Genomic DNA, 23,566 nt, shown 5'->3' on the forward strand with positions numbered 1-23,566 from the left:
TTTTATAGAGAATTAATTATGTACTGCACTAGCATTTATTATTTAGAATTCATACGATTTAAGGTTAGATCAAGTTTAATTAAATGTAACAAAAACAATTAATTTACTATTATTGGTATGAGAACAACGTATTATATGGTATGAGCACCGTAGAACGTATTATATATTCGTTGCAGTGTATAGATATATATTTTCTATAGTATGGATATAACATTAGTAGGACCCATTCGGTCTGGCCGTCCAAGAGAGAGGAGGAAAGATTGATCCATCCATCGATGGAAGCTACGCGTGCAGGTGCAGGTCGGCGTCTACTCTCCAAAAACGAAGACCAAACCTCACACGCCTCTCTCACCCATCTCAATCCATTCCATGCCCTGCGCCTGCGGCATCGTACGAGAATATATATATGCTGAACGATGAATATTGATGATAAGGTTGAACTGAAGGCCAGGTATCTGTTTCCTTTGTTCTGTTCTGCTGTCGTCTGACGCAGCGATAGACCACCACCGGATGAGTGAGAGATACTCCTACACGGATCGCCATACCTGCTACTGGGCACGACCGGCCGGAGAGGTCAATTCCAGACATCCACATCGTCTTATCTCATTTACGCAGTACGTGTGTCACTCTAACGCTGACTCATCCGTCCACAGCGGCATGAAGTCATTTCGTTCAACGGCGGTTGCTAGCAAAAACAGTCGTACTACTTCTCTTATTCAGGGTAGCTGTCATCAGTCTAATATATACACAACGGTTTTCATAAATTTCTTAATGGTCGGCTGGGGCCGGTAACTGTGGGGTCCTTGTTTACTTACGCGGAGCAAGGCGGGTGGCCCGACGGTTGTGCGCGTGTTGTGCTGTCCGCTACTACTACTAGCGCATGCAGGAGTACTGCCAAAGCTGTAGTAATTAACCGATGATGCCGATGGGTTCGAGAGCGAGTCCGAGACCGGGACTTAGCATGCTCGCGTTGCGTCCCATTAATTCCGATCATCAGCTTATCAAAAAAATAAAGATATTCCGATCATCAGACAGCATGATCCTCCCTCCTCCCATCGCTTTCATCCGGATCCATCGACGCCGACTCCTTTCTCTCCACCCTTGATTTCTCTCGGGGTCTTCCCGGGCCCTGCTGCCTCGCCGTCCATCCAAAATCCAAAAATGGCTGATCTTATCTTGTTACTGCCCCACCCGATCCTTTGGTTTCAGTTCACCTTGAGCAGGTCACCACTGATCTGTTCGCTGATTGGTTTCTAGACTAATTTGAATTGGCTGATGCTGATTTATTATGAGAGAAAAATAATATTGACTGATTGATTTGGGCAGGTTAAAACCAAGCGAACAGGTTGGATGATGTCAAGCTAACTCAATCCGCCGCTACCTGGATGCCGGCCATGGGTTGGGGGTTAGTACTCCTACCTGTCCTATCCAGATGAACCACGTGGCCGATATCCATGCACATGCTACTCATCACGCTGTCAGGACCATGTATGTACTATGTTAGATTTTTACATTAGAGACGCGGCTAGATAATCATTAGTGACGCGAAAAAAAACTAAGTCACTTATATTACATCTCTGATGCGAAAAAAACTAAGACACTTATATTACATCTCTCATGTGAAGCCAAAAGTGTTTTTCTATCTCCCTCTAATTTATTCATACTTCGATGAAACTTTATTATTGTTGCTAGGAAAGAGGCATCTTTTCAAATAGAGACAATACGAACACACATGAATACACACCTTATATCTTTGAACGTCTTAAAGAAACTAGTTTAGTAAATCTCCATATTGGCAAAGCAATCACAAGTGTCTACGTCCTCCATTATGTAATATAGTGCATTCAGTTATTTAAAATTTGTTTTGAAATGTTAAAGGTTTCAGATAACAAAAAAATAATGTTCACTAAATAGAAATGTTTAATTCAATACTTGCCATGTTTGTGTATAAGAGAATTGAGAGTCTACCGTTTAATCATGGGGAATAGAATTGGATTTCCATAAATTAGAAAATTAAGTGAGAGATACATGCGTGTGTACCTCATTATTGACCCATAGGTGCGGTGGGATAGTTGTTTTTCTTTAGATGTACGTGAAGGTGTGATACTTGGACTATGCATGGTTCGCGATCAAAATGGTAAGTTGCTATATACATGGCTGCACTCAATTGGTAAGGGTGTGCATTTAGCAAGTGAGATGAATTTTATATAATAGGAGGTGTTATCAAATAATGCAAGGATAACAAAAAGGCCTAGTTGTTGTTGTATATATATACTAGCTAGAATAAAGCCATATTTGGACCTCATTGTAGTCGTGTAGATAGTGAAATAGAGTATGGATCTCATTAATATAATATAATGACTATTGCCATTGTATAGAGAGAATCTCCATCGTAAAGGGCTGCATAGAGAGTTGAACTCTAAAACTTCATTATAGAATCCAATGTTTGGATCTCATTACCATTTTTCCATCTTATTTTTATTTTTCTTATAGAGATCCAAAAAGGGCTAAATAATAGTGTTACGGGGGCAATTAAGGGGTGGCATTGGCAAGTTATTACACAGTGGATTTATATGTATTTGTTACTACCTTTGTTTTTTATTTACATATTATACTAGATTTAAGTCAAACATTTATATCTTTGACAATAAGTTTTTTAAAAAAAAATTATATAGGTTAATGACAAATTTATATTTTTAGATTCACTATAAAATATACTTCCATAATATATACTTTAAAATTGTTGTAAAACAATAAGGATTTTTTAAATGGATGGTCAAATATAATAATATTTGACTTAAGACATATCTAATATGACATGTAAAAAAAGAAATGGAGGGAGTAGCTGCGAAAATGAAATCCTCATAATGATATAAATTATTCATGTGTATCGTAGGTGGTAGCATTAATGAATGATTATTAATAATTAATATGGAAGCAAATCCCGTTTCCAAACGGGTGGATTGTGGTGGTGAATTGCTGGGATGATATGGCTGACTTTGATGCGGCAGCGTGGATGTACGTACGTACACTTGGACGGGTGGGATCGCCCGGGTTGGCGTGGCAGCGCGCATCGAATCGGGGGAAAATCGCGGGCGACGGGGAGAAAAATCTGCGCGGCTTGGCGGACTCCCGAATCCTCGCGCGCGGCCCTCGGCCCTCGGCCCAGGCCCTCAAGGTCCGGGCGAGCGGCTATATATGAGATGGAGACGAGCCGGGGCGGTTTGCCAAGCAAAAACACGGCAGTTCTAGTCGATCTCGATCGCAGGCGCAGGCAGTGCACACACAACTCGTTCTCTCCTCTCTCTCTCTCTCTCTTGCATCCTCGACGGGCGATCCGAAGGGGGGACGATGGTGTCCGCTGTGCTCCGGACCATCCTGGTGACGGGCGGCGCCGGGTACATCGGCAGCCACACGGTGCTGCAGCTGCTGCAGCAGGGCTTCCGCGTCGTCGTCGTCGACAACCTCGACAACGCGTCCGAGGTCTCCCTCGTCCGCGTCGCCGAGCTCGCCGGCCACAACGGCGCCAACCTCGTCTTCCACAAGGTGCGCACACTCTACGCGTGATTGATTGCTTCCTAACCTGCCGGAGTGCCAGTTTCGCTTGTTTAATTTCTTCCTACTGAGATTTTAGTTAGCCTTTTTTCTCTCTCTCCTGACTTGCTGAAGTTCCATTGTTGGGATCGTCGCCTCGATAGAAATTTTGGGGTTTGATTCTGATGATGGAATTTTATATTATTTGTTTAATCATTTTTCTTTTCCACAAACTAGTAACGGAAATTCCTCAGTCGTACTTAACTTGTTTTTTTTTTGTTTCGTTTCCATTCATTATTTTATTTCCTACTAAAATCCAAACGAATCAATGGACAAAAAGGGGCAGGTATTGATTTGTGGGGAGGTTTCTTTCCTGCTTGACATGGCCCATGCCCTCCCACGGCGGTTAAGGACCATTTCCTTCTACGTCTAGTCTATAAAGTTAGAACTACTATAGTTGTAGTAGTACCCATCTAGCTCTAGCTGTCCATGATCACACACCAGTACACCGCCCATCATCCTGTCCACGTATCAGCAAGGCGAGTCTTCAGAGGGGCATTCCATTCCCATACCCTGGAACTGGAAAACATGGTTGCTTCACCGCGTCGACGCCGTTTCCTTTGGTTCCCGTGGCAATCTGGACGGCAAAGACCATGTTTGGCGGCTCATATAAGCCAGCTTATCAGCGTACAGTATTTTTTCTCTTTTAACAAATAACCGTATAAATCAGCATAAGCAACTTTCTTGCTTCGTATCTCTTTTCCTTCGATTCCTTTCTTCTACACTCAATAAATGATGATAAACAAAACAGAACGCGTCGTCGAGCCGGCCTCGCCTCCTTCTGCTCTGCTTCTGTGCCTGTGCGGAGATCCGTTGGTCGGGTCAACCATTAGCCTACTTCCACTCCCACGGCCTGTGCGCGCAGCCAAACCTGAATTGAACCTGACCTGCCTAACTCCAATCATCCATTTCCGTTCCGTTCCATTGTTGAATGGTGCGTGATTAGCGCCGAATTATATTGACCCCAAATTTAATACACATCCCATCTCGCCTATTCTGCACCTGCATATTCATTCGTCAGATCGAAAGAGCACTGTACTATCAGCCTGTTCGGCAGCATGTATCTGACTTATAAGCCTTGGCTTGGCTTATAAGCCAGCCAACAGTATTTTTCTCTCACACCCATGACTTATAAACCAATCCAGCCAAAACGAATAGGCTAACATATGTACTACCTCCGTTTGGAAAAGAATACAATTATAGGTTGCGTGCCATAAAAAGTGGTCGATGTTTGATCAAGTTTTTATAAATAATATTCACATTTATGGCATTAAATTAAATTAATTTATTATGAAAATTCATTTCGTAATTAATCTAATTGTATTTATTTAATATCATAAATATAGATACTTTTTTACTTAAGTACTAAAACACGATACTGTGCTAGAATTATATATTTTTTAGGACGGCTTTAAATTAATTTATTATAAAAATTCATTTCGTAATTAATCTAATAATATTTATTTGGTATTATAAACCTAGATATTTTTTTACTTAAGTACGAAAACGTGATACTATACTAGAATTATATTTTCTTTTTTTTGCGATTGAATTATATATTCTTTTAGGACGGAGGTAGCGTATCCCATCTGTTTGTTTCTGCATACTTTTTTATTGTGTCTGTTCCTGCATTACGCAAGCAACTTAAACTGGCCTTCTAATTAATACTGTTTCTGCCTCTGCAGGTTGACCTTCGCGACAGGCACGCTTTGGAGGAAATCTTCTCGTCCCACAGGTAACCAACAACGCCATTCCTTTCCCTTTCCGAATCCCAAATGGTCGAACCAATCGCATGGCAGGGACCCAGTTCAATCTACCTTCACTTTATAGTACCTTGTTTGTTATACATTTTATGGGTGGCCTCTCAAATGTTCCAGCAGCATACTACACAACGACAGCTGCTAAATAAAGTACCCTCCAAACTAAACTAGTACTTAGCAGCTATGATGAGTCCAGTCGTGGTTGCCAACAATTACCACTAATGATGTGCAGTAGTACGCCTCTACTTTATTTATTCGTAGCAGATAACAATGTACCATATACCACCTCTGCTGTTTGTAGTATTATATACTATCACCATGACATGCATAACCTGTACTTTGTCGGAGCCTGCCAATCAAACTAACTGTCGATGTACCTGCCTGCCGTATCACCATGACATGCATAACCTAGGCCTTGTTTAGATGCATCCCAAATTCCAAGTTTTTTCACTCTCTCTCCATCACATCAATTTTTAGCCGCTTGCATGGAGTATTAAATGTAGGTAAAAAAAATAACTAATTACACACTTTAGTTGGAAATCACGAGATGAATCTTTTGAGCCTAGTTGGTCCACGATTGGACAATATTTGTCAAATAAGACGAAAGTGGTACTATTCATCGGGTTGAAATTTTTTCGCAATCTAAACGAGGCCCTATACTTTGTTGAAGAGGTGTCAAATGATTGGATTCAGTTCAATTGACTTGAATTGATTCCTGGCAAGCTGTTTCCGGAATCTGCCGCTCTTCTTTATTCAGTTTAATTGACTTGAATTATTGCCGAAATTGGCATGATGTTAGTTTTAATTTACTAATTCGGTTTTAATCACCGAATCTGCCGCTTTGCTTGCATTTCTAGAAAGCAAGCTGTCTCTAGTGCTTGTGCTGCATGTATATCTTGATTACCACAGCTCACCTTAGCTAAGCTGTCTGCCTATCTGTGATGTTCACTTTCTCGGCGCCGCCAGGGCGCTTGTTGTTGGTCACTAAAATATTTGACAGTTTCCCTTTGCTCCTGACTAACACACGACCACTTCGAACTGTGGCTGCAGGTTTGAGGCTGTCATTCACTTTGCTGGGCTCAAAGCTGTTGGCGAGAGCGTGCACAAGCCCCTGCTTTACTATGACAACAACCTCATCGGCACCATCACTCTTCTCGAGGTGATGGCTGCAAATGGCTGCAAGAAGGTAACAGACATACATGCCTCTTTTTTCATACGAAGCCATCTTCTCTGGCCCTGCGTGTTTGGGCACTCATGTTTGCTTGCTTTACAACTTGTTTCTGTTGGCGTCGCCTACTTTGCATTGCGCATCTGCATGCCCCCAGCTGGGGCTCACAGGATACCGGTGTCCTAGTTTGCTTCTGGACCAGGTGCCACTGTCCCTTTTTCGTTGTCTGCCAGCCAACTTGTAAATTTGTGTCACGGAGGTGCCATGCATGCTGTCCGTGACAAAATCTTCAATGCGATGGTTCCAGATTCTGCTGCTTGTGTCTCGGCCATCCATCCGTCTAGAGTTTTCTGTTCAGTAGTCCCAGCTTGCTGTGGTGATCGCTTGAGCTTATTCAGAACTACTTTTTCAACCGCCATGGAACAGTGTTTTTCTCTCACAACATTTCAGCATAAGCCAAATTTCAGCATCAGCGAACAAGGCGATTTATTCTGGTACGGTACGGGCTAGGAACTGAAAAATGACCATCCTCGGCCATCCATGCATTCTTGTTTAATATAGTACCTCAGCACTCATTTCAGCTTAGAATCCATTATCTCGCATTAATACAGCAGGAGCCCGAGTAACGTATGCATCACCATCAGTGTGTCTGGAAAGCTAACTGAACATGTTTCCTTGTCATTACAGCTGGTGTTTTCATCATCTGCAACTGTCTATGGGTGGCCCAAGGAAGTGCCATGCACCGAAGAATTCCCGCTTTGCGCCACCAATCCCTATGGGCGGACCAAGGTTCCTTTTTTTTCTTATAAAAGTTTCTTGGTCCAATACTGCCTTTTGTTCAATGATCATCTATAAATTACATAAAATGTATGATATACCGTGCTGCAGCTTGTGATCGAAGACATCTGCCGCGATGTTCACCGTTCGGACCCTGATTGGAAGATCATACTGCTCAGGTACTTCAATCCTGTTGGTGCTCATCCAAGCGGATACATCGGTGAAGATCCCTGCGGTGTCCCAAACAACCTGATGCCCTATGTTCAGCAAGTCGCTGTTGGGAGGTTACCTCACCTCACAGTATATGGAACAGACTACAACACAAAGGATGGAACTGGGGTACGTACTCTATTGCTTGTGCTGCTCTGTTATTGTCTAATGGTAGGTAGTCCAGTCCAGAAACTCAGGTCGTTACTGATCTATATGTTACTTCTAAAAAAACTGCTAGGTGCGTGATTACATCCATGTTGTTGACCTGGCTGATGGCCATATAGCAGCCCTGAGGAAGCTCTATGAAGACTCCGACAAAATAGGTTGGTTGCCTATTGTTGATTCTAAACTTCGTGGACAACTCAGCTGTCGTATATTCAAGCAATCAGCTGAAGCTGGCTAATGATGCGATGCTCATCTATTGTTTGGTTGTAATGCATGTAGGGTGTGAAGTATACAACCTGGGGACAGGGAAGGGGACATCGGTGTTGGAAATGGTGGCTGCATTCGAGAAGGTTTCTGCGAAGGTAAAATTAACTTCACTTACTTTAACCATCATGCACGCATATATCTTTGCCAACTGATTCTGACTGGCTGAATTCTGTACAGAAAATCCCTCTGGTGTTTGCCGGGCGAAGACCTGGAGACGCAGAGATCGTCTATGCCGCAACTGCCAAGGCAGAGAAAGAGCTCAAATGGAAGTAAGTATGCTGTTAGCTATGGCTTGTATGCTGCTGGTGCAGTTTGACGGATTCCGCGTGACATTCTCCCGATCCAATCCTTATTTATAACGAAAACAATATGAAAACTTGCAGGGCAAAGTACGGGATCGAGGAGATGTGCAGAGATCTGTGGAATTGGGCAAGCAAAAACCCATACGGCTATGCTGGATCAAGCGACAACGGCAAATGACTCACCCATGCATCCATCCTGCAGTAGTAGCAAGCAGCAAATTGAGCAGCAGCAGCCTATACTACCATAATTAATAACTCATCATATGTAATAGTCATCTAATTAGGGGATGCTGCGATGGGCCTCTTTTCTTCAATGTATAGAGGGAGGAGTAGGGGGTTCCATCTCATCTATCCATCTTGTTATTCTTTTTTTATCATTCCTGTACGATTATTAGGCCAGCCTGATATAACTCCATGGTTGGTTGCTAGAAAAGGAATAAACTCCAGGCATACCTAATTATTATAGATATATACACCGTGACTGTCTTAATTTATGATACTAGACTGTTGACTTGATCGGTTGATGAGACCTACACGTGCTGTGGTGCGCTCTGGTTCTGCATGATCGCTCAGCTCAGAGCTACTGTAAAACAAGACTATGGAGTGTTCGGCTTGGATTAAAAAACTGTTCATACTTGAAAACACTATTTATACTAGAATGTTGTAAGAAAAACACTGCTCCAGCTGGAAAAATAAGCCGAACAAACCGGCTTAAAGTGCAGCCGAACAAGTGAAGGATCGTGAAACTCTCCTAAACCTATATTAAGACTCAAGAATACTCGCCTAACTCCATCCTTGGAATAGAAACGAACATCTGAAACCCTAATTCGCAAATGTTTCTCCACTAAGTGGCAGTTTCATCTCATCATTCCCGTGTGTTGGAAACAGTGTAATAGATAAGTTTCATCTCAAATAAAACTCATTTCATTTGAGATTTATTTGAGTTCATCTTTCCTAAAAAAAAAACTCATTTCATTTCACGGAACTTTTATCATGTATCTCTCTTCATCGATACTATGTCACGTCATCTTATTTAATGCTCGTAAAACTCTCGTAAACCTATATTAAGACTTGCCTTATTAGTGGGCTTTGGATTTCGGTCCTAAAACAGTAGCATATTCTTCGTTTGTATTTCAGATCCTACTTTTTTTTGTTCAATTCTACTATTAGACTCTTCTTCACCAATTGAAAATGTCATTGTTCCAAACACGAGATATGCCTCTGCGTGAGGCTTTCCCCAATGTCATGCTTTTACTTGTAGCCCCAAGTGCCATATAGGATCGGATAAAAAAAAAGGTGCTCTATACTTGTCATAGTGGCTGACAGAAGCCATATGTGCTTGGGAAGAGAGAATGTGATCCATATTAAAAAAGAAGAGGGAGAGGAAATAAAGGTAATGCATGATGAAAGAAAAAAGTTTCTTTACAAACCATAAGTAGTGATAGTTTGCATTGTGTTAATAGTAGTCTTAACATTTTCCTAGTCTACGTGGATCACTTTATTTGTATACCATCACTAAGGCCCTGTTTGGTTGGGCTTTTGGCTTTGGCTTTTGGCCACAAAAGCCAAAAGCCCAACCAAAGGGGCTGTTTTTGGAGGGTGTTTTTTCAGAAGCAGCTGCTTTTCCGTAGTTCATTTTTGAAAGCTGGTTTGACCCTGCTTTTGGCTTTTGGCTTTCTGCTTTTCGAAATTGGTAGAATAAAAAGCTCTTCCATAGTTGTTTCAAGAGAAATAAAGATAAAAGGTATATTTTATACTTGTTTAACCAAACAGCTTTCAGCTTTTCTACAGCTCACGGTCCACAACAGCTTTTTCATAACTCACAGCCCACAGCAGCTTTTTCCCACAGCCACAGCTCAACCAAACAGGGCGAGTGTTAGCCTGCATTGACTTACTGCAGGGGATGATGGGCCATGGCCTAGGGAGTACTGTAGAGAGATGCTGAGTGCTGGCAGCTCTGGCCCATCAACTTTGGAGCAAGCACATGCACGCTCTCTTGCTATCATCTCGGAATGGCAAATGCTCAGCTATTAGAGTGTGTTGTTGCAGACATGAGTGAAGTGTTATTTTTTTCTTCAAATTCCGTATAAAAAAACAAATGCACATGCTTTTATTGTCCAAATTCCGTAGCATCTATGGCATGGGTCCATTGAACTAGAACCAGGAAGCTCGTTGCATTTGGGCCGAGATAAGGTCCACTGCTGCTAGACCATGAGCGGTGCTGGGCCTCGCGGAGCACGCCTCACGTCACGGGCGCAGGCAGCGGACGCGTGCAAGTGGGCCCCGCCTCCGCAGTCCGTCACCTCCTCCTCCTCCATCCTCCCAAGTCCCCAGACCCCAACCCCGCATAAAACCTCGCCGTCTCCGACCAGATTACTCGCTCACTCGTTAGTCGTTAGTTTAAGTGTGAGGCCACCGCGTGTGGACAGCGGCGGCGGCGGTGGCGCATGCGAGACGAGACCTCTGAGGACACTCTCTCCAAACCTGCCGTTCGTGCCGCTTCTTCCCACTCGCGGCGGCCCGTGACCACACCACTGAAACCCACAGCCCTGGGCACAAAGTCGGCGGCGATGAGGAAGGGCGCCGCGGTTGGCGCCGGGCCGGCTCCCGAGCGGCGGCCGTCCTCGGATCCGCGCCGCTCCGCGTCGGATTGCGGGCGGCGGGGGCTGGGGTTGGGGACCGTGGGGGCGGGGTCCGCGGCGGGTTCTGGTCGCGGGCATGGTCGGGCGACGCGGGATCTGAGCCGCCATTGATGGGTTTTCTTTCGAGCATTTGGTCGCGGATGTTTTGTTTTGGTATGCTCTCTGCCTCCTCCTGCTCGTCCTTCTCCTCCTCGGCTCCTCGCCAGTCGCCTCTCCTCGTGCTCGCCGTCATCGTGCCAAAAGGCAGAACGACTTATAATTTGGAACTGGAGCGAGTATTCTTGAGTCTTTTCCTTGTGTGCCATTATAAAAGCTCGAAATTCCATATGAGCGACTAAAAAAGTTTGCACATCCCCTGGACCCAAACCCTAGATCGGCTGTGCACGGACCATTCTCCGTTTCGGCCGTCGCTTCACACCGCCGTCACTACGGTGCCGCCTCGCCGCCGTTCCATTCCCTGGCGGGGCTGGGAACCGTGCGGTGGTGCCTGACGCGGCTTACGAGTCGGGTTTGGTCTGCTGGGGCTGCCCTCATTCGCTACTCCTGATGGATGGATAGATGGATGGATGGATGGATGGACCGTGCATAGAAACAGCGGCGGGGCCGCAGTGGTGATCTCCTTCACCTGCTGTTGCCTGTGCTGTGCTGTGCTCTCGATGTCCCCGTTCATGCCTGCCTTTTCATCTCCAGTTCACCTCGCGTGCGCTCTCTCTCTCTCTCTCTCTAGCGACATTCGCAGTGGGCCAGTGGTGAATCTGAATTGAAATGTGGTAAAAGGTGACATCTTGATCCGATTCCATGCGGAATCCGATCCGTTTCCATCCCTAGCGACGAGCACCCGCCAGGTGTGCCAACCCCTTCTCTTCCCTTCCTGCTGTGTGAAGCTGAGCACCCAAACCCTAACTTAAGCTACTCACTCCGTTCTGAATTTAGAGGCTCACTAGTTGTACAAAAGCTTTCGGGATTTACAGGCGCCCAAGCCAAACTTTGTCACTCACGCCTCCCCTATTCCTGTCTGTGCGTGGGTCTGTTTGCTTTGAAGACTGGGAATCATGCCTTGCCCAGGCACCTCACCCAGGCCGTCGATTTCCAGCGCGGATCTGATCTAATTACAAGTGTATACATGTATTATGCCTACTAAGAGCATCTCGAAGAGTTTCCAAAACCCACTCCCAATCTTGATTTTTTGGATAAATCGATCCAATCGCATGGAAATATACGATCGCGTCTCGATCGGCCAATCATGGTGGCATACTGTCATTTGGATAGGCAGTGTGAATGGAATCAGGATATGTGATGATGAGGTACAAAGAGGTGGTTTTGTGGCTTGGGTGTAAGCACCCTGTGGCCATTGCAAGTGAAATTTACTTTGGGTGATGGTGCTAGACATGGAAATGGGCCTGAACCTGTGAATCGAGTGCTGATGAAGGGCGATGATGCCTACCTTTTCGGATTGCATGCCGTTGAGCAATCAAAGCTGCTGCGAGTATCTAATTAGAGCTGACCCTCTCCCCTCTTGAAGCACATTTAATCATCCCTTTTTGTTTGTGGTTCTGCCTAGGAAGGTCATTTGGATATGTGTGACAACCAGCGCAGTGGCACTTACATTAGGATGGTAAATTGTGCAGCAAGAGAAGGTAGGGCTTGGTTTTTATGATTGAGCAAAGGTGATGCTGAGCCCTCTTTTTTTTTCCTCTTTCCGCCCTTTGCAACTATTCTCCGTTTCAAAGTTTTCCAATCAAGAAAATTTGCTTACATGCTGATGTCAGAACTTGGCATTAGGGGCATGTTGAGCAGCCAGCAGCAGCAGCCCTTCCCCAACTCCTGATGGATGGATAGATGGATGGATGGATAGACCATGCATAGAAACAGCGGCGGCGGCGCAAGTAGTGATCTCCTTCCCTTGCTGGTGCCTGTGCTGTGCTCTGGATGTTCCCGTTCATCTGTGCCTTTTCTTCTCCAGTTCACCCCAGCGTGCTCTCTCTCTCTGTGTCTGTCTGTGTGTGTGTGCGCTCAGTGTTTGTCTGTCTGTCTGTCTCTGCTCCGGTCTTCATTGGACCCTTCGCCAGGTCTTAACCGGGCAATTTGCCGGCGACGAGCATCCAGGTCTCTCTCTCTCTCTAACTTAAGCTATTTGTATTCGGATCTGATCTAATTACAAGTCTATACATGTATTATTATGCCTGCTAAGAGCATCTCCTAGAGTTCCCAAAACCCACTCCGAATCTTGATTTGTGGCTAGATTGAAAAAAAACTGCTCTCCAGCAACTCCATATCTCAACTCCCAATCTTTACGCACTCGGGTAAATCGATCCAATCGCACGGAAATATACGCGTGCGTCTCGATTGGCCAATCTTGGTGGCATTTGGAGAGGCAGTGTGAATGGGATCAGGATATGTGATGATGAGATATAAAGAGGTGGTTTTCTGTCTTGGGTGTAAGCACCCAGTGGCCATTGCAAGTGACCATGCTAGACATGGAAATGGGCCTGAAGCTGTGAATCGAGTGCTGATGAAGGGCGATGATGCCTGTCTTTTCTGATTGCTTGCCATTGAGCAATCGAAGCTGCTGCGAGTATCTAATTAGAGCTGACTCTCTCCCCTCTTGAAGCACATTTAATCATCCCTTTTTGTTTGTGGTTCTGCCTAGGACGGTCATTTGGATATGTGTGACAACTGACAACCAGCGCAGTGCCACTTACATTAGGATGGTAATTTGTGCAGCAAGAGAAGGTAGGGCTTGGTTTCTATGATTGAGCAAAGGTGATGCTGAGCCCTGTTTTTTTTTCTCTTTCCGTCTTTGCAACTATTCTCCGCTTCAAAGTTTTCCAATGAAGAAAATTTGCTTACAAGCTGATGTAAGAACTTGGCATTAGGAGCATGTTGATGTTGAAATTGAAGTTGTCTTACCACGTGGCAGCAGCCAGCAGCAGCATCAAAAAAGAATAATGATTTCCTTGTTCTAAGATTTAATCTGGTTGTCTATTAGAGTGTTGTGCGGTGCCCTGCTATGGGCCCCTTTGGGATGCGTTTTTTCCCCTGAATCCTTTGCTTTTTCATGTGAATTTGAACTGATTCATTTGTGGGTCCCTTTGGAACATCGGAATTTGATAGGGGAATACAGGAATATCGCAGAAATCAGTTCTTTTTCATAGGAGAAATGTAGGATTCAGCAAAAAAGTCCTGCATTCCAAAACAGGCCTGAAATTACTGTTAGATTCCTGTGAAATTCCTACATTTCGAAGAGGCCCTAATGCAAGCAGTCTAGGATTACTGGTCCCTGTTGGACCTGTACTTCCTGGTGCCATCCTTCCTGCTCCATCATGTTGCCTTTTATGAAGCTGAGCAGATGGGGATGCTTGGGAACCATGGAGTGGGTTTGCTGTGGCTTCTGGTTGGGGTTTGATTAGGCGATCTGGGATCTGGCCTGCGATCGATGTTTTTTTTATTGTTTGATTTGTAATTTTATATCCTCCTTTGCCCCCCTACCCCGACCTCGCTCCCTCCCTTGTGTGTATGCACACGTGCGAATTTTCCACTGTTCGTTTAAATGGATGTTTAGCCTGTTTACATACAGTTTAAATGCTACACGGTAGTATGCCGTGTCCGTTTAATCGACAGTTTATCCCATTTAGACGGCAGTTTTGTCTGTTTAAGTGGCTGTTTAGCCCAAATAATGGCTAAATGACAAGTGACCGACTGTTTACCATTTAGATCCATGGTGGAGCTGCTCCATGGTGAATCTGAGATCTAGATTCACTTTTTCAGTGGTGGAGCTCTGCCAAAAAGGCCACTAGGAATGGGTTCTAGTCTGGTGCTGATGGTGGTGATGACAGCTGCACTGTTGTCTGTTGGTACTGGTCCATCCACCTAGCCAACAGCCACCTGGGACATCCACTTCTCTAGGGCCTCCTTTTCTGTGTCATGACACATTGGCATGGAGACTCTTGAGCAGCCGCCAGTGGGTCAATGGCAGCAGCAAGGGGGTGGAAATTGAGTTGGGGGTTCATTTAGGCTATGGTTGGTGGATTGGGCTGCCAGCGTGGTGGTTTGGAGAACATATGGGGAAATCTGCGTTCCAAACAGGCCTGAAACTACATCCTCTTGTCTCCTCTCCCACAATTCTTTCTGCAAACATGTGGGACATGTTTCACTTTTTTCTGGTGTTTACCTATACAAAATATTTTTTATGGTTTATATCATGATGCCTTGTGAGTTATGACTTCCTTTTTTGTTTTGTACTACTCTTCAGTGGCTATGATGATTGAACTTTCCATTAGAGAACTTCTGCACTCTAGCATCTTCTGAGCTGGTCCCTGGGATCTTCTATTCTGTTTGTTCTAGGGGTTGTTCTTCACTTGCCTTCGTGCTGGATTTGAACCTGGGACCTGGGTCATTGTTAGTGGGACTAATAATATTCCAAGTTAGTTCCATCAAGTTCCTACCAAAGTGCTCCTCAAGAATGAAAAAAATTAAAATTATTGTCATCTCGGGCAATGATCAACAACCATGGTTGACATAAGCGCCTTTGAGCAATCAAGGCTTCTATTGGAACCAAACTGGAATCCTCTTCTTTCTCTTGGAAGCCTTTTCAATTATGTTCTAACGGTAGTGGCTTTGTCCCTGGATGGTCATGCCATTCCTCATGGGTGATAACCAGGGCAGGTTGACTTGTCAGAACAAGTTGATCTGGTGATCAGAGATGATGAGGATATGGTTGAATGAATGAGCAAAGGCGAAGCTGAGCCCCCCCACCCCACCCCCACCCACCCCCCAAAAAAAAGGACTATAAAAGGACGTTTTTCATGTTTTGTTATCTAACATGTGTATTAAAAAAGATCCTTTTTTTCCCTTTTGTTGCGTTTGTCTTAACGCTATGTATTCACATTTGAATTTTGTTGATTTGTTGGTTGAAATGTTTCCTAATTTTTGCCATTGATTCTGCTATCAGTGTTTGCATTGTCCTTGGTTTGCATGACGGATAGTTTTGGTTAACTTTGTTCATCCCAGAATATATTGCAGTAATTTCATGAGATGTTGAGATCATGTACTCCTCCAGTTGAAGCTGGATGAGTTTGAACTTAGGAGACCATTGCAACTATTATAGCCGTGCAGGGTGCAGCATTGATCCATTTTGGTAGTTCCTATACATTTCTTTGTTTTTTCTGGTGTTTTTTTTGTCGCCTGTCTATTTACCTTTCTTTCTTGTTTGGTACTGTTCTTCAGTGTCTGATGATTAGACGCCCCAACCCTATAGAGCTATTACTTTGCAACATCGTGAATTGTTTGCTTTATTATTTTGCTCAAAATGCTGCCAAACTAGGATGGGTTTGACCATAACAAGTATCCAGTTTGCAACTAATTGTTGCCATTACAGCTGTGGGGGTGGTGTAGTATATTGTATATATTTGAATGAACGTTACTACTTAGTTCATTTAGAGAGGGAGGGAGTACATGGTGCTTCTACAAGTATTGTGTTGATACTGGGGCAAATCTGAGCATTCAAAGTGACATGGTGCTGCGACAAGTATTCTGTTCTGTCATACTTTTGGTTATGATTCTCATGCTTATGTTTATGACTCTTTCCTTCATGGTATCCTGCCTTTTCTAGTGATTTCAACTTGGGACCAGGATTATATTACTAATGGGACCAACATGTCAACCTGGATTTGATGACATCTAAGATTCCTGACCTGAAGGGCGGGCCTGGTGCAAGCGGTAGAGTCTTACCGCCTGTGACCGGAAGGTCCCAGGTTCGAGTCGCGGTCTCCTCGCATTGCACAGGCGAGGGTAAGGCTTGCCACTGACACCCTTCCCTAGACCCCGCACAGAGCGGGAGCTCTCTGCACTGGGTACACCCTTTTTTTTAAGATTCCTGACCTGGGCAGCCAACCTTGGCGTTAATGGTCCTAAATCCTAATTGTGCACCATGACCTTGATGAATCTTGGTTGATCAAACAAATGGATAGACATACTAAATTACTATCATGAGTGTGGCTGTACTTTTTGGTCATGTGTGTGAAAACTTCTCGATGTGTGTGCAGTTCACATGGGAACAGGCTATTTTTTATCATGCGCAACATAGCCTGCATGTTTAGGTCATGGCTCATAAGTTTGGCCGCAAAAAGCTAAGGGTAGTTAGGAGTCAATACTATACTTTATTGGGGATATAATCATTCAACATGTGAAACAGCACAAGGTCAACTTATCAGAACCTCGCCCTCTGACCGCTGCTGCTTGTTGCTCCTCCCACTGATTGAACCACACGAGCTCTCATGAAATTGTCGCCTTGCATCCTTCTTTGGTGACCATCACCATCCTTCTCAGGTAACCATCCCAGATAGTCGCTCCTCTCTTGGTTTGCTAATTGATCTGAGCTGCTGAGTTTTGCCTCCATGAGATGTGCTCTCTATCTAGCTAAAAGTTCTAGAAGATATATTTCTGAAACAATCCAGAACCATATCTAATCTATTATCTAATAATATGTTGTTCTAATATGTGTTCAGTGTGAACATTCGGAGCAGGGTCAGGGGGTGATGTGATTTATGGAGGGTTTTTGAATAGTTTGGTCCATGTTCATTCTGTTATGTAGTCTAGAAACTCAGCTCATTACTGATATATATTTTGCTGTTAAAAAAACTGCCAGGTGTGTGATTACATCCATGTTGTTGACCTGGCTGATGGCCACATAGCAGCCCTGATGAAGCTCTATGAAGAATCCATCAAACTAGGTTGATTACCAATTATTGATTCTAAACTTCATGGACAACTCAGCTGTTGTATATTCAAGCAATCAGCTAAAGCTGGCTAATGATGCGATGCTCATCTATTGGTTGGTTGTAATGCAAGTAGGGCATGAAGTATACAACCTGGGGACAGGAAAGGGGGCATCGGTGTTGGAAATGGTGGCAGCATTCGAGAAGGTTTCTGGCAAGGTAACTTGAACCATAGTGCATGCATATATGTTCGCCAACATATGGTGTTTTGTTCATCCAACTGATTGTCTGATTCTGTACAGAAAATCCCTTTGGTGCTTACTGTGCGAAGACCTGGAGACGCAGAGATCGTCAATGCCACTACTGCCAAGGCAGAGAAAGAGCTCAAATGGAAGTAAGTATGCTTGCTAGTTGTGCTTTATATGCTGCTGGTGCTGGTCGATGTATCTCCCAATCTTTAACGAAAACAATATGAAAACTTGCAGGGCAAAGTACAGGATCGAGGAGATGTGCAGAGATCTGTGGAATTGAGCAAGCAAGAACCCATACGGATACGGCTATGCTGGATCAGGCGACAGCAAATGAATCACCCATCCATTCATCTTGCAGTAGTAGCAAGCAGCAAACTGAGCCGCGGTAGCCTATACCACCATAATTAATAACTCATCATATGTATAGTCAGTCATCTAATTATTATGGGATGCTGCGATGGGCCTCGTTTCTTCATGTACATAGAGGGAGGAGTTGGGGGTTCCATCTCATCATACATTTTGTTTTTTTTTAACATTACTGTTGATTATTAGGCCAGTCTGATATTATTCCATGGTTGATTGCTAGAAAAAGAATAAACTCCATACTACCTAATTATAGATATAGACATAAATATACATGCATACACTGTGATTGTCTGATAATATGATACGATACTTACTTGGATTGGTTGATGAGACCTACTCGTGCTGTCGTGCGCTCTGATTCTTTGCATGATCGCTTTGATTCTGCATGATTGCTCAACTCAGAGTGCAGGTTTGCCAAAAACTGTTGGTATCTCCTGGTGATAAGCCTTAAATACGGTTGTGATGCGCAGCAGGCAGTTGATACAGCCACAGATCAGCTAGGCTCTCGCTTCGTCATGAATGTGATAGTTCTAATCTGTTGGGCAGTTTGGTCAGCTAGAAATAAACTCATCTTCAGAAGGAAGCCTGCCAACTTGCTTGAATCCAAGCAACTCCTTTCAAAGAATTGTCCGTGTAGGGTCAAAAGAAGTTTAGTCGATCTCCCTTTGTTCGAGTTATGGCTTCAGCCTCTTGTGCAAAATTTTCTTTTTCTCTTATTTTTTTCTTTTTCTTTCTTTGTTTCTTGATTTTGGTGGCTGCACTTGTACTTGTACCTGCTCTCCTTGTTTAATTTAAGTTTACCAGTAGAATTGCTCTGTGCACGCTAATTCGCAAAAGTTTCCTCCACTAATGCCTTGCCAGTGGACTTTGGATTTTAGTCCTAAAACACTAGCTGATTCTTCGCTTGCATTTTTTTTTATTATTATAAGAAGGAAGCAAAGTCAGTTTAGGGCATATAAGGCTTGCGTTCCGATGTTCACTCGAACACAAAAAGTGACTCGTGAAGGCAAATCTAGTTTCCCTGTTGCTCTACTTAAAATTCCCAGCTCTTCCTTGATCAGCTCCAACATCTGGGCCGGTGTTCGCGTTGACCCTCAAAAGTTTTCTGGTTGCGTTCTTTTTAGATATCCCATGCCGAGTACATCAAGATGGCTGCCGTTCTTTTTTGCTGAGATACTGATCTCACCTGCATAGACATCTCGCACCAAACTTGCATAGGTCCTGTTCGCTTCCTTATAATCCGTATTTTTCAGCTTCTTTTTTTCAGCTAAAACAATGTTTTGGTTTATTTTTTTAGCGAAGCGAACAGGGCCATACTCTGCACCCCGTCATCGATTTCCACAGTATCTTCTCCAACCCAACTTTTAACGAGCATACTGGATTGGAAGGTCTATGTCTCGGCGCCAGTTTATCAGCCATTAGAATTTTTGTCTGCACTCATTTTTTTGTTCCGATTGTATCACCAATTGAAAATATCATTGTTCCAAACACGAGAATAGCCCCGCGCGCATGGTAAATCCTGGACTATCTGTATCAGACGGAGTATGGTTTGGCTTAGCTAGCTTTGGGACCAGATCCTGTACTATTTGTATTGGAGGGACAAGCTAACGCTGCCTCTGCCTGTGACTGTGACAGTGAGGGATGATGTGCCATCATGGCCTAGGGAGCAGGGAGTACTGTAGAGAGAGATTGACGTCCCGGCTGCATGCTGGGTAAAGATGGCAACGGGCAATATCCGCGCGGATAGTGGTTTCGCACGCCCACGCCCACGAGCAAAATCTTGTGCCCGCACCCGTGCCCGCCACCCGCCACGGGCAGCAACTTGTACCCGTGCCCGCTATCCGCGGGCAAGGCTCGCCCACGGGCATGCCCGCGTACCCGCCAAATGGGGAAGACAATGGTGGCCTGCAGGGCGGAGATGGCGTCCAGCGCGGCCGGGACGGCGGTGTTGGGGGCGCAGATGGCGGCCTGTGGGGCGGAGATGGCGGCCTGTGGGGCCAGCACTCCAGCAGTCGTTGCCCGGGAGACGTGTGGCGGTGTGGGCAGCACGGGCCTTCCTTGCGCGGCCCTCCGAGCTACGGCGAGCTCGCCGACGCGCCATCCTGCGACCGCACGCCACTCCCGCCATCGTGTGTCGCTTTGCCATGCCGAGCGCGGAGATGCAGAGGGCCGCCGGAGAGAGGGCGCAGGGAGATGGTGCGACCGAGCTTCATCCGCGAGCTCCTCGGCGACCCGGCCTCCAGATCCACGAGCTCCTGGAACCGGCGGGGAGGAGGACCACCGGTGGGTGGAGAAGGAGCGCCGGTGGGGGAGGAGGAGGAGAACCGATGGGGAGGAGGACCACCGGCGAGGAAGGATGAGGACTGAGGAGTACCGACGGGTGAGGAGGACAGGGAACGACGAGGAGGCGGTGAGAGGGACTGGAGCGAGGTTGGCTCGGGCGAACCCTGGTTGCGGCGCTGGGGTGGCCGGGTGGGGATTTTAGGGTTTCTGTCTTCCAATATATACTTGTTGGCCGTGACCCCACATGTCAGGTAGGTAAGGCGGGTTTGTGGATACGGATAGGCTATTTTCTTACCCGTTAACAAATGCCCGTTGGGTTTAAAACTCTGCCCGCACCCGTGCCCGCGGATGCACTCTGTCGCCCGTATCCACGCCCGCCGGGTTTGATATCCGCGGGTACGCGGGTATTCTATGCCCGTTGCCATCTTTAATGCTGGGCCTTGTTTAGATGACCTTCAAATTCCAAGTTTTTTCATTCTCTCTCCATCACATCAATTTTTAGCCACTTGCATGGAGCATTAAATGTAGGTAAAAAAATAACTAATTGCACAGTTTAGTTGGAAATCACGAGATGAATCTTTTGAGCTTAGTTGGTCCACGATTAAACAATATTTACCAAATAAGACGAAAGTGCTACTATTTATCGGGTTGAAATTTTTTGCAATCTAAACATGGCCTGGGTGCTGGCAGCTCTGGTCCATCAACCTTGGAGGTATCACCTTTGGAGGCTTTTATCTGTGTACCTTTAAAAAAGATGCCATACTTCTGCGTACCCCTCAAAAGTTGGTCGTCACCTACATGCCCTTGCTCGAACTTTTCTTTTCCCTCACTCCATTCCGTCGGCATTCTGTTAGGTTTTGGCCGTTTGGCGGCTCTGACATGTGGGACCGGGCTAGAAAAATATCCTCCTTGCCCTCTGGGTCACTGACATATTGGGCCGCATCTCCTTCAGTCTCACCCGAGCCTCTCTCTCAGTCTCTCCCCATTCTCGTTCCTCACTCTCTCACCCGAGCGCGGGAGGACGCGGCGGCGAACCCTAGCGGCGGCGGATCTGGAGACGGCGGTAGTCGGTGTTGGCGGCCCGCCCTCGAAATCCTAGCCCTGTGGAGCAAGAAGGTCGGGCGGAGCAGGCATGCCGTGGAACGGACCCGGCGAGAGGCCGGATTGGTTCCGGGAAGGGTCAGTACCGCTCCTCCTCCCTCCTTGACTTCGCCCCTCCTTGTATTGATGTTGATTGCATTAGTGTATTGCGCTACCGAATCGTGTTTAGGGTTTATTGATTACGTGCTCCTTGTTCATCTGTAGGATGGGCCCAAACAATAGTTACAACCTAGAAATGCGGATTGTTGGTCCCAATTGTCGTGCAAAGTGGTTTTCTATGAATGAAGTGGTGGATGCAGACAGAACTTTGTTAACTGGGCTTATGGAAGATTTGGTTGACAAGTATCCTCCTAGCTATGGTGATGTAGCCACATTGTTTTACTGGTGCATGCAGAGTAAAGTTCACATACCTGTGCGCTGAAGGGTCGACATGGCGGACTAGAGGGGGGGTGAATAGTCTTTTCTAAAACTTAATTGCGTCGGCTAACCGATACAAATGCGGAATTAAAACTATCGGTCTAACCAAGACTATACCCCACTATATATGTTCACTAACACCTTGCAAAGATAACAATTATGCAACAAAAGTGCCGGGCTAGTTAGAGCTCTCCTAAACAATTCTAGGAGCACGGTTACACAAACCTATGCCATTAGTATTTTAAGCAACAAGAGAGCTCCTACACATGCTAGTAAGCAAAAGCACAAAGCTAACAAAGCTCACTAGCAATGCTCAATAACAAGGCAACCAATGCCTAATTAGAGAGCGTAAATACTTAGCTACACAAACTAAGCAATGTGACTAATAAGGTTACTAAAACCAAATTAGCCACGCAAGGGAGCTACTTCTATGCTACACAAGCAAGAAGGTAATTAGCAAGCTACACAAGCTATCTAATTACAAGAGCAACTACACAAGCTTAATATGTATAAAAGTAATTGCAAGCTTGTGTAATGGGGATGCAAACCAACGGGAAGAACAAGGTTGACACGATGATTTTTCTCCCGAGGTTCACGTGTTTGCCAACACGCTAGTCCCCGTTGTGTCGACCGCTCACTTGGTGGTTCGGCGGCTAATTAGCATCACCCGCTAAGCCCGCACATCGGGCGCCGCAAGAACCTACCCCGGAAGTGAGGGTAGCTCAATGACATGCTTTACTAGAGTTGCTCTTCGCGGCTCCCGCGGGCGAGCACAATGCCCCTCACAAGCACTTCTCCGGAGCGCCGCACAAGCTTCTTGCGCGCTTCGACGGAGACCACCACCAAGCCGTCTAGGAGGTGGCAACCTCCAAGAGTTACAAGCACCACCGGCTTGCAACTTGATCACCTAGTGCCACTCGATGCAACCTCACGATGCAATCGCACTAGAATCGCGCACTCACACAATTGGATGATCGCTATCAAGTATGTGTGAGATGGAGGGCTCCTAAGCACTCTCAAGCATGGACACAAAGTCCCCCAAGGTGCTCCACACCAGCCATGGCCGAAGGCCACTTCTATTTATAGCCCCAAGGGCTAAACTAGCCGTTACCCCTTCACTTGGCAAAAATCGGGCCGACCGGACGCTTCGGTCGTGTTGACCGGACGCTGGACCTCAGCGTCCGGTCGTCCGCACACGGCCACGTGTCTCGATTCCAACGGTCACTTGACCTGACTGGACGCAGTAGCTTCAACTGACCGGACGCTGGACCTCAGCGTTCGGTCGTTTCTAGTAAGCTCCCTGAGGCGTATTTCTTCGACCGGACGCGTCTGGTCCACCTTGACCGGACACAGACCAACGTCCAGTGCAATACCCTCGGTACTGTGCCGACCGACCAGCTCGATCGGACGCATGCTGCCAGTGTCCGGTGCTTTTAGACCCAGCGTCTGGTCAGTAGACCGACGCCAGCGTCTTCGCTACCAACTCGTTTTCACTTCTAACTTCTTCACCCTTGCACCAATGTGCCAACCACAAGAACTTGCATCCG

General features: G+C 45.7%; 2 protein-coding genes across 5 annotated transcripts; both read left to right on the plus strand.

Moving 5' to 3' along the window:
• Positions 1–3,211: 3,211 nt before the first annotated feature.
• Positions 3,212–8,708, plus strand: LOC136531571 (UDP-glucose 4-epimerase 1-like). The gene is made up of 9 exons (XM_066524223.1): positions 3,212–3,546; positions 5,280–5,329; positions 6,405–6,540; positions 7,210–7,311; positions 7,411–7,638; positions 7,748–7,832; positions 7,954–8,036; positions 8,119–8,210; positions 8,325–8,708. The coding sequence occupies exons 1-9, from the start codon at positions 3,352–3,354 to the stop codon at positions 8,419–8,421; spliced, it is 1,068 nt and encodes a 355-aa protein (XP_066380320.1). The 5' UTR covers positions 3,212–3,351; the 3' UTR covers positions 8,422–8,708.
• Positions 8,709–10,597: 1,889 nt separating this feature from the next.
• On the plus strand, positions 10,598–18,668 carry LOC136531582 (UDP-glucose 4-epimerase 1-like). 4 transcript variants are annotated; one of them, XR_010778062.1, is made up of 5 exons: positions 10,598–11,038; positions 17,079–17,616; positions 17,738–17,820; positions 17,904–17,995; positions 18,087–18,668. XR_010778062.1 is itself a non-coding variant. In XM_066524249.1 (5 exons), exons 2-5 carry the CDS (start codon positions 17,586–17,588, stop codon positions 18,130–18,132), a joined length of 252 nt encoding a protein of 83 aa, XP_066380346.1. In that variant the 5' UTR covers positions 10,599–11,038; positions 17,532–17,585; the 3' UTR covers positions 18,133–18,567. The 4 variants fall into 4 exon arrangements, 3 of the variants coding, with proteins under 3 accessions (XP_066380346.1, XP_066380337.1, XP_066380330.1); XM_066524249.1 differs by having other exon boundaries at positions 10,599–11,038; positions 17,532–17,616; positions 18,087–18,567; XM_066524240.1 differs by having other exon boundaries at positions 10,600–17,212; positions 17,532–17,616; positions 18,087–18,565.
• The last annotated feature ends 4,898 nt before the right edge of the window (positions 18,669–23,566 follow it).

The sequence above is a fragment of the Miscanthus floridulus genome, chromosome 2, assembly GCF_019320115.1.
Source record: "Miscanthus floridulus cultivar M001 chromosome 2, ASM1932011v1, whole genome shotgun sequence".
NCBI classification, from domain to species: domain Eukaryota; kingdom Viridiplantae; phylum Streptophyta; class Magnoliopsida; order Poales; family Poaceae; genus Miscanthus; species Miscanthus floridulus.

Bases quoted from the DNA above. Each gene is read 5' to 3' on its own strand.
- LOC136531571 (XM_066524223.1), top strand. From the start codon at position 3,352: ATGGTGTCCGCTGTGCTCCGGACCATCCTGGTGACGGGCGGCGCCGGG. The intron at 5,330-6,404 runs GTAACCAACAAC...CTGTGGCTGCAG, and splicing joins GAAATCTTCTCGTCCCACAG to GTTTGAGGCTGTCATTCACT. The intron at 8,211-8,324 runs GTAAGTATGCTG...GAAAACTTGCAG, and splicing joins GAGAAAGAGCTCAAATGGAA to GGCAAAGTACGGGATCGAGG.
- LOC136531582 (XM_066524249.1), top strand. From the start codon at position 17,586: ATGAAGCTCTATGAAGAATCCATCAAACTAG. The intron at 17,617-17,737 runs GTTGATTACCAA...TAATGCAAGTAG, and splicing joins TGAAGAATCCATCAAACTAG to GGCATGAAGTATACAACCTG. The intron at 17,996-18,086 runs GTAAGTATGCTT...GAAAACTTGCAG, and splicing joins GAGAAAGAGCTCAAATGGAA to GGCAAAGTACAGGATCGAGG.